Raw genomic sequence first — 9,837 nt, forward strand, 5'->3', positions numbered from 1 at the left:
TTATGTGTTAAAATAAAAAAGTTAAAAAAAAAAAACTACTAAATTTTTAGAAATACCATTATTTTGTCACAAACCAACAGACTTTCAATTGGCTAGTTAATGGAAAATTTGTTACTTATACTTTTTAAATATATTCGTTCGATCTCTAAGATTATTTTGTGATATTCTTTCCATTCTCATTAACATTATCATGTTTTGAATTTTTAAAGACTTTATATACTACTTGATAAAAATTATATGAATTAGTTAAATTTTAGATAAATTTCATTAAGTATGATTTTCATCAAATATCATATAGCACAATATATAATTGAAAGTCAAAGCTAATAAAAGAAATTGAATATTCAAAATGTAATATTTTTAACGAGACATGAAGATAAAATAACAACTTTCATATGGAACTATAATATAATGAACAATTTTTAGTTTTATTTTTAGACATTCAAATGTTCTATATGATAATTAAAGGGTCTATTTTTTTAAATATAGGACAGAACTTTTGAAATTCATGAGATGGATTTGAATTCACCAATAAATGTAATGAAGCCAAACTTAACAAAATTTAAAGTGTATAAAAAGTCTAAGACATATCACCTCCTATGAACTATCATACTCTATAACCTATCACCATCACTATCTCATCGCCGCAACGCGCGGATACTTGCTCTCGTAATCAATAATGTAAATTTATAATGTTCAAATTCCACTTTTCCCCTCTTTAAATATAACTAGCTTTTTTGTTAGAAATTGAAAAGTTGGCACCACTTGATTTGGAGGAAACCGGCGACTTGAATAGGCCCGGTGTAGACAATTCGTTGGATTCTACTTCTATATAAATCAACCCTTTGCATGCAAACAAATCACCACAACAAAATTAAAACAAACAAGTCTCTAATTGCTCTTTTATTTTAAGATGTCAAACTTTCCATCTTTAGCAACCTTAGTTTTATGTCTGTTCCTTCTTATATCTCCTTTGGTATATGGCTACACAAACACGGAGATCGGTTCATGGTGCGCTCAAACACCTCACCCGGATTCGTGTGAGTATTTTTTGTCCGAGAACAAAGGTTTAGCTGGTCCAGTGAAGCATAAACCGGATTTCATCAAGGCGCTAATCAAGGTGACCTTAGAGCGAGCACGAAAGGCTGAGTCGAGTACTCGTGGGCTTGGCCCAAAATGTAGTAACAAGCTTGAAAAGGAAGCTTGGGAAGATTGCCTTGAGCTTTACGAAAACACAGTTGAGAGGATCAATATGACTATTGATCCTCGTAAGCCGTGTAGCCAGTATGAGATGCAAACCTGGCTCAGCACAGCCCTCACAAATCTCGAGACGTGTAGGGCTGGGTTTCAAGAGCTAGGTGTTGGTGGCCACATTTTGCCACTCATGAACAATAATGTATCTGCTTTAATTAGCAACACCTTGGCAATGAACAAAGGAGGATCACCTCCAACTAGTTACCAAAAAGGGTTCCCTAGTTGGGTGAAACCAGGTGATCGAAAGCTATTACAATCTTCGAGCCCAGCTTCTCAAGCTAATGTCGTGGTGGCCCAAGATGGTTCGGGCAACTACAAGACAATAGCCGAGGCTATAGCCGCTGCTGGAAAACGGCCTGGCAGCGGGAGGTACGTCATATATGTGAAGGCAGGTACTTACAAGGAGAATATCGAAATCGGAACGAAGTTGAAAAATATAATGCTACTAGGAGATGGTATCGGAAAGACCATCATAACCGGTAGTAAAAGTGTCGGGGGAGGTGCCACAACTTTCAACTCTGCTACTGTTGGTAAGTATATATATTTTGATACAGTTAAATGTAACTAATTGAAATAAACTAGTTGACTAGTGACCATATTCGTTTCTTTTCTATCTATACAAGTTATCTGAATTGAATATTAAACTAATTAAAGCTGACTTTTATCATGCTATATATGTTTTTCAAAACTACGTATTAATCGATCATTGTCACTTTTTGTCACCAAGAAACAGTTTAATAATTAACATATATTTTAATTTTATGATATTGAATTATTGATGTTGTTACGTACTACGCATATAAAGATATCATATTTAATTATCAAAGATATCGATCGATACCTTAATTTTTCCTTTAATTAAGCTAGTGAGATTATTAATCATATATTGCTTATATTTCACGCTAGCTAGCTAGCTAACACTACTTTTTAATTTGTATGTATGTATGAAAAATCAGCTGTTGTAGGAGACGGATTTATAGGTCGTGACATTACGTTTAGAAACACGGCAGGACCACAAAACCACCAGGCGGTTGCACTCCGAAGTGGGTCTGATCTCTCGGTGTTCTACAAATGCAGCTTCGAAGGCTACCAAGACACGCTCTACGTTCACTCAGATAGACAATTTTATAGGGAATGTGACATATACGGGACGGTTGATTTCATTTTTGGCAACGCTGCCGTGGTATTTCAAAACTGCAACATTTATGCCCGTAACCCTCCTAACAAGACAAATACCGTGACAGCACAAGGCCGGACTGACCCAAACCAAAACACGGGAATCTCCATCCAAAATTGCCGTGTAATGGCCGCCTCGGACCTAAAAGGATCCACAGGGTCCGTTAAGACATATCTTGGTAGGCCATGGAAGCAATATTCGAGGACTGTTTTTATGAAAACATTCCTCGATAGTCTAGTGGACCCCGCAGGGTGGTTGCCTTGGAGTGGCAATTTTGCGCTTGATACCTTGTATTATGGAGAATACGCGAACACGGGCCCTGGTTCATCAACCGCCAAACGTGTCAGTTGGAAGGGCTACCGGGTGATCACTAGTGCCACGGAGGCATCAAAGTTCACGGTTTCAAACTTCATTGCGGGTGGATCATGGTTGCCGTCTACCAACGTACCCTTCACATCTGGCCTATAATTAATTTACTAAATCACTAGATACTTTTATATACTTTGAATTGATTCTCAAATACATTATTAAAGCTAAGAATAAAGGGGTTGGTACATCAAAGGTCCAATGGTATATTTAACGTCGGTTGTATTCTTTTGTACGTACTGTATTACTTTTGAATAGAATTCTTTATATATATATAAGATGTCATCCGTACGGATTAACCGACTGAAATTTGGATGTAAAGATATATGAGTTGTATTCATATAAAAACAAAGAATTTGGTGAAAACCAGGAAATAGATCTGGACCGTTGGATCAGATCTAATCTAAGGCCAGGATCATTTTTTTAAAACAAACATGGAGGGACAAAAGAGTCATTTTGCACGAAGTATATAAACCGTAAATAACACCCCACTCCCCCTTCCTTCCGCCGATAAAATACCTAACTCGTCGGAAAACACCGCCGGACGTCCTCTTTGACAAACTCCACGCCGTAATCTCACTCTCAACGACATCATATTCATCTTCATCTACCTTCAACGTCGCCGTAATCTCAGTCCTTCGTTCTATTTTGTAATCGTCGCCGGAAAATTCAAGTTCAATTGAACTCGCCGACGCCAATTAAATCAGTAACTAATTCCGATTGTTTATCAATGGAGGAAGAAGATCTGATAAGCGATTAGGAACTCGAAGAGATATCAAAAAGTAAGTGAATCACTAAGTGTTTGTTTCTGTTAAGCTTTTTGTATCTGTTAAACTTTTTATACCTGTTTATAATCGATGAAGAACACGGAGACGATCTGATAAGCTTTTTGTTTAGATTCAGTTTATAGAATTTCAAAATTGATGAACAATCTGAATCACTAAGTGTTTGTTTCGCTTAATTACAGTTAGATTTCATGTAATTTTGATATTTTTTAGGTTTGATTCAAACTGTTTGAAACTCTCATATGCTTTGAATGTAAAACACAAGGTGTTTATAAGTTTCTGTTGATTAATGACACTTAGATTTCATGTAATTCTGATTATTTGCAGGTTTAATTCAAATTGTTTGATGTTTGATATGCTTAGAATGTGAAACACAAGGTGTTTGTATGTATTAGTGAAAGAAGGATTGTACCGAATTATCGTATTTTATTGGTTAATGACAGTTAGTTTTAGTGAAAATGTAATTATTTGAAGTTTCGAATAAAACTGGTTGATCATCAATATGATTAGAGGGTGAAACACAGGATGTTTGTATAGCTTAATGTGTTCGATGAAAGAAGGATTGTTTGGATTCACGTTATTATTGATTGAAGAGTTGTATTTAACTGATTAATTTGTCTTTGGTCATAAAGTGTTTGATGAAAATGACTGATAGGAATTGCGTGTCACAGGTTATGACATAGGTGTTGGCAGTTCAAACATTACACCAAAAACTAGTATAACGATCAAGCATACAACACCAGAAGGGTCCGTGTTTCAGGAGCCCGGTGTAGATATAAAGTATAGGCCAGTTTTAGGAACTATCTACAGAAGCCTGGAACAGTGCCAAAAAATGTACCATGAATATGCGTATAGGGCGGGATTTGATGTTAGAAAGTCAAATAACAAAAAGACTAATAGTGGGAGGATATACCAGAAGTGGTATATTTGCAGCAGAGCTGGCACTCCACCAAAGATGAAAGTGGACACGTTAGAAAATTGTGGAAGGCAAATTAGGAAAAGCAATATACAGCGTACAGGATGCAGGGCTATGGTGAGATTTGATGCCGTAGGTGAGAAATGATGTTTCAGGCTCGCTGTTTTCGAAGAAATACACAACCACCTAATGGTTCCACCTCAATACAGACACCTATCAAAGCATGAAAGGCAGCTCAAATATGCCGAACAATTGTTTGTCTACAAAGCATCAGTATGCAATATAGGACCAACCAAGGCACACCAGCTTTATAGTACCATAAAAGGTTGTGATGAAAATGTGAATGGAACTGTAACTGATTTCAGGAATTGGTCAAGGGATCTCAATGTTTATATCAGTGAAAGCGATTCGCAAATGCTGATAAACAAAATGGAAGAAAAGAAAGAGTATTTTCCTAGTTTTTCATTCTACTACAAGGCTGAAGATAGCTTGTTGCACTCGTTGTTTTGGGCAGATGAAGTTGCTAAGTGCAACTACAAGGAGTTCAGTGACATTATGTCATTTGATGCCACATACCAAACGAACAGGTTTTGTTTTCTCTTTTTGTTTTTTATTTTTATTTCTTGAATATAGAAGAAAACACATTGTGATCAAGTTATCAGTGGCTAATGATTAGACTGTTCAGTTGTATAACAATAGCAACATTCACATGATCTTTTTGTCGACAGGTACAACATGATGTTTGTGCCTTTCACCGGCATAGATAACCACGGTAAATGTGTGACATTTGCAGCGGGGCTCATAAGGGATGAAAAGGCAGAAACATACACTTGGTTGCTTAAAAGTTTCATGGATGCGTTCGGTAAGGAGTCGATTATGGTGGTGACTGATCAAGACAAATCAATGGAAATAGCCATAAGGAATGTATTCAAAACAGCCAAACACAGGTTGTGCATGTGGCACATTACACAGAAGCTACCAACCAAGGTATGATTCCATTGACTATTTGACTATGCTTCAAATAAAAAACACATTGTGTTTTGGATTCGACAATTCATAAATGGCCATACACAAGATGCTTCAAATCCAAAACACATTGTGTATCGTTTTCAAATCCAAAGCACATTGTGTATCGTTTTCAAAAATATAAACACAACTTCCTATCACAGGTTAAGGACGCGATTCCAAGCATTGAAGATGAAGCAGAAAGAGATTTCAAGCAGAGATTCGACAGTATTGTATGGAACATGCACATGGAACCGAAAGAGTTTGAAGAAAAATGGGGACAGTTGATGATCGACTTCTCACTGACAAATGATAAGTGGTTTAAATTCATGTTCCAGATCAGGACTTCTTGGATACCAGCTTATTTTATCGACACCTCAATGTTTGGGCTCATGCGAACGACCTCAAGGTCTGAAAGTGAGAATGCCTTCTTCTCCCATTTCACAAGATCGGGTTCAAACTTGATCAACTTTATGAGTGGGTTCAAATCAGCGATGCTGAAGCAAAGGTCAAAGTAGGAGGATTTGGATGCCAAGACAATTAAAACCACCAGAGAGTATTGCACAAAGCTCGATATAGAAAGGCATGCTGCAAACGTGTATACACACACGATGTTTGAGGTGATTCAAAAGGAGATTGAGGCCGCTATATATTTGTGTTCATTGGCAGGGATGACTACAGAGGAGTCTGGGCAAGTTGCTGTCATACAAGAGGATAGGCAAGATTCAAAGACTGTGCAATACAAGGTAGATGAAACTACAATATTACAATCACTACAATATTCATTTCTGTAGATTAATTATATATATATAAAACCATTATTACAATCACTACAATATTCATTTCTGTTGTTGGTGAAGGTACTTCATAACCGTAAGGATGGTTTGGTAACATGTACATGTAGACACTACCTGAGATATGGTCTTTTGTGTCGACATTGTTTTTGGATCTTAAATTTCATCTGGAACATCAATGAGATTCCAGAAAGATACATCAACAGACGTTGGAGGAGAGATATCATACCACCAGATCTGAGATCACGAAGAAACAAATACGGTAATGCAAATAATGGTGTTCAAAAGTATGTTCATGAGATAAATACAGTTGTAGAAGATTGCATTGATAACCTTGTACCCGATGAGAAAATGCTCCAAGAATTTCTTGACAAGATTAAAGCATTGAAGATTGATGTTGAGAAGAATGTGCAAAAGACACCAAAGAAGAAAGAAGATACTATGGCAGATTTGACTGGGACCAGGAGGCCTGGCGAAATCCTTGTAAGTAACCCACCGGTAGGATCATATAAAGGGTGTGCGAAAAAGACAAGATTAATGGGCGGCAAAGAGTTGGGAATAAAAGAAAGCCAGAAGAGAAAGGCGATGTGCAGAAACTGTGGAGGTACAAACCACAATGCAAGAACGTGCGGTAAAGAAAAAGTTACAAAGAAACAATGCACTTCAACTGATGCTGCAAAATAAAACAATTCAAACGAGGCTTATGTCAACAATCCATGATGGATTTTTCTATTTTCATACTTTCTTAATTTTTCAATAATTTTGTTTGTCACCATTATGATCATTTAATTTGTTTGTCCAGGTTATTATCAATGAAATTGAAAAACAATTATGGATTTCCAGTTGTTTCAAAGTCATTTACATTGTAATTATGGGTTTACAGTTGTTTGTCCAGGTTATTAACATGTTATGATCATTTTTCAAATAATGTTTTTTTGGTTTCAGTTGTTTGTCGAGGTTAGTATGAGGTTATTATCAGTTGTTTACAGGTCATTTACATAGGCTGCTTCAAATACAAAAACACATTGTGTTTTGGTTTGGAGAACTCATAAATGGTCATACACAAGATGCTTCGAATACAAAAACACATTGTGTTTTGGTTTCGAGAACTCATAAATGGTCATACACAAAATGCTTTGAATACAAGAACACATTGTGTTTTAGTTTCGAGAACTCATAAATGGTCATACACAAGATGCTTCAAATCCAAAACACATTGTGTTTTGGATTCGAGAACTCATAAATGGTCATACACAAGATGCTTCAAATCCAAAACACATTGTGTTTTGGTTTCGAGAACTCATAAATGGTCATACACAAGATGCTTCAAACGTGTTTTTGTTGATGTACGTTGATGTGACAACAGCAACTTAGATTTGATATGTCATTTAGATTGAGACATTATGTTAATTTATGTCGTATCTATATATGTAATTGATAGATTATGGACTTTATGTTTTGGTAATGATCGATTACATGTTTTGGTGTTATATATATGTGTTATGTATGATGTTTGTTGTGTGATATACAAGTGCAAACATAATATGTGTTAGGATTCCTTAATAACACTTAGGAATATAACTAAGTCTTATATCTAACGAAGATAAGGTATATCTTCGTTAGAGGCAAACGAAGATAAACTTCGTTTGGTACAAACGAAGATAAACTTCGTTACATGGGCTGGGCAGCTAAGTTCGTAAGAACAAAGCCCAGCAAGCCCAGTTCGACCTGAAACATATATATACGAATGAATACCCTAAAATAAATAATAACATTCGACAGATACGTACTCCAGACATCTAAGTTCGTTCTATAGCTTATAGAAACGAATATAGCATCATACGGCTGATTATTTACTTGATAATTAGCGATATACCCGTTTACTAATCAAACTAGTTATCTCGTGAGGATTCCGCACTCACGACATAATCATAGACGATCTCAAGAGCGATCTGTAGCTATCGAGGGACTCACAGTTTTGGTTTCAAGAATTCATAAAATGGCCATACACTGGATGCTTCAAATGAAAAACACATTGTGTTTTGGTTTCAAGAATTCATAAAATGCCCCATACCAATTTCTACAAAACAAGACACCTTGTGTTTCGTGCATTATAAAAATATGAACACCTTGTGTTTTGAAAAAAATCCAACATAAACCTTTTGTTTCGGTCACACACGAAAAATGGCCATACCCATTTCCATAAAAACAGACACCTGAGCATTATAAGAATTTAAACACCTCGTGTTGTGAAAAAATGCAACATAGACCTTGTGATTTGGCAATAAATTTAGCATCATGCAACCCTTTGACACGAAAAAAATGTCTTTGTACTCTACATCTATCACAGAATACAAAACAAAGTAACAAGTCTTGCATTTACATTGAAGATATTTAAAGCAACATCTACATTAGTATAAAAGTTATTCAACAAAGTAACAAGCATTGCATTTTCATTCAACATATATAAAGTAACAAGCATTGCATTTTCATGCAACAAAGTAACAAGCATTGGATTTAGTTTATCTACTTCAATATGACTGGCTTTTCCGGATCCAAGCCTTTCCCATCCTTGGTGACAACATTAACTGAAATCTTGTTTCTAGTTATCCTCTCAGAATGCTTCCTGCTATGTGCCACCAAAAAAGAAAAAAGTTACGATAAATATATTACAAATAATAAAATTATAAAAATAAACTTGATTATTTAAACTGACATATAATGCTAAGCTATATGACATATAATGTATATATACAAACTGACATATAATGCTAAGCTATATGCCGATCACTTTGAAGATAATATTACGTCAATGCCCCTTGAAACGCAATATAAGAATAAGAACACAAGATATCCTATCACTGATTTCAATTACTAGAATGCTAAAATTTTATAATTAATTTATATTGGAAAATTGAACTGAACACTTGTTTAGGGTTATGATAGTTGAGAGACCAAAAACGTGACTTGACTCTAAACACAGACCACACAACAAAAAAAAACAAACACCAAGACACAAAATACACTGTAACACCCACACCTCCCGTATGAAATCAGAAAAGCAAAAAGGCATACTTGCATGACAACCCAACCTATTGCTAAAGATAACCAACCCTAACAGCTGGTTAGACAGGCAGAATAAAAAACAGGAACATTAAAGCCAGACAAGAACCATAATGTGACAACAGAAAATGAGACAGTCTCCTTATAACTCAAGAACAAACAAAGGGAACACATTGTGTTTTGAATTAGATATTTCTTCCAATGGACATACACTAGGTGTTTCTAATTCAGAACACATTGTGTTTTGAATTCGATAGTTCTTACAATGTCCACACTCAAGGTGTTTGTAATTCAGAACACATTGTGTTTTAAATTCGATAGTTCTTACAATGGCCATACACAAGGTGTTTCTAATCAAGAACACATTGTGTTTTTGTTTCGACATTTATTAAAAAAGCCATATATAAGGTGTGTAAATTCCAAAATACATTGTCCTGCTTTTTTAAAAGACACACCCAAAGATCTTATAAACATGAA

At 35.5% G+C, this 9,837-nt stretch overlaps 2 protein-coding genes across 2 annotated transcripts; both read left to right on the forward strand.

Moving 5' to 3' along the window:
• Nucleotides 1-770: 770 nt before the first annotated feature.
• LOC122599183 (pectinesterase 2-like) lies at nucleotides 771-3,068 on the forward strand. Its single transcript, XM_043771644.1, has 2 exons — nucleotides 771-1,784; nucleotides 2,211-3,068. Exons 1-2 carry the CDS (start codon nucleotides 914-916, stop codon nucleotides 2,897-2,899), a joined length of 1,560 nt encoding a protein of 519 aa, XP_043627579.1. The 5' UTR covers nucleotides 771-913; the 3' UTR covers nucleotides 2,900-3,068.
• Nucleotides 3,069-3,152: 84 nt separating this feature from the next.
• On the forward strand, nucleotides 3,153-7,094 carry LOC122599184 (protein FAR1-RELATED SEQUENCE 5-like). Its single transcript, XM_043771645.1, has 5 exons — nucleotides 3,153-3,579; nucleotides 4,254-5,085; nucleotides 5,227-5,485; nucleotides 5,668-6,249; nucleotides 6,364-7,094. Exons 2-4 carry the CDS (start codon nucleotides 4,688-4,690, stop codon nucleotides 6,019-6,021), a joined length of 1,011 nt encoding a protein of 336 aa, XP_043627580.1. The 5' UTR covers nucleotides 3,153-3,579; nucleotides 4,254-4,687; the 3' UTR covers nucleotides 6,022-6,249; nucleotides 6,364-7,094.
• The last annotated feature ends 2,743 nt before the right edge of the window (nucleotides 7,095-9,837 follow it).

The sequence above is a fragment of the Erigeron canadensis genome, chromosome 5, assembly GCF_010389155.1.
Source record: "Erigeron canadensis isolate Cc75 chromosome 5, C_canadensis_v1, whole genome shotgun sequence".
NCBI classification, from domain to species: domain Eukaryota; kingdom Viridiplantae; phylum Streptophyta; class Magnoliopsida; order Asterales; family Asteraceae; genus Erigeron; species Erigeron canadensis.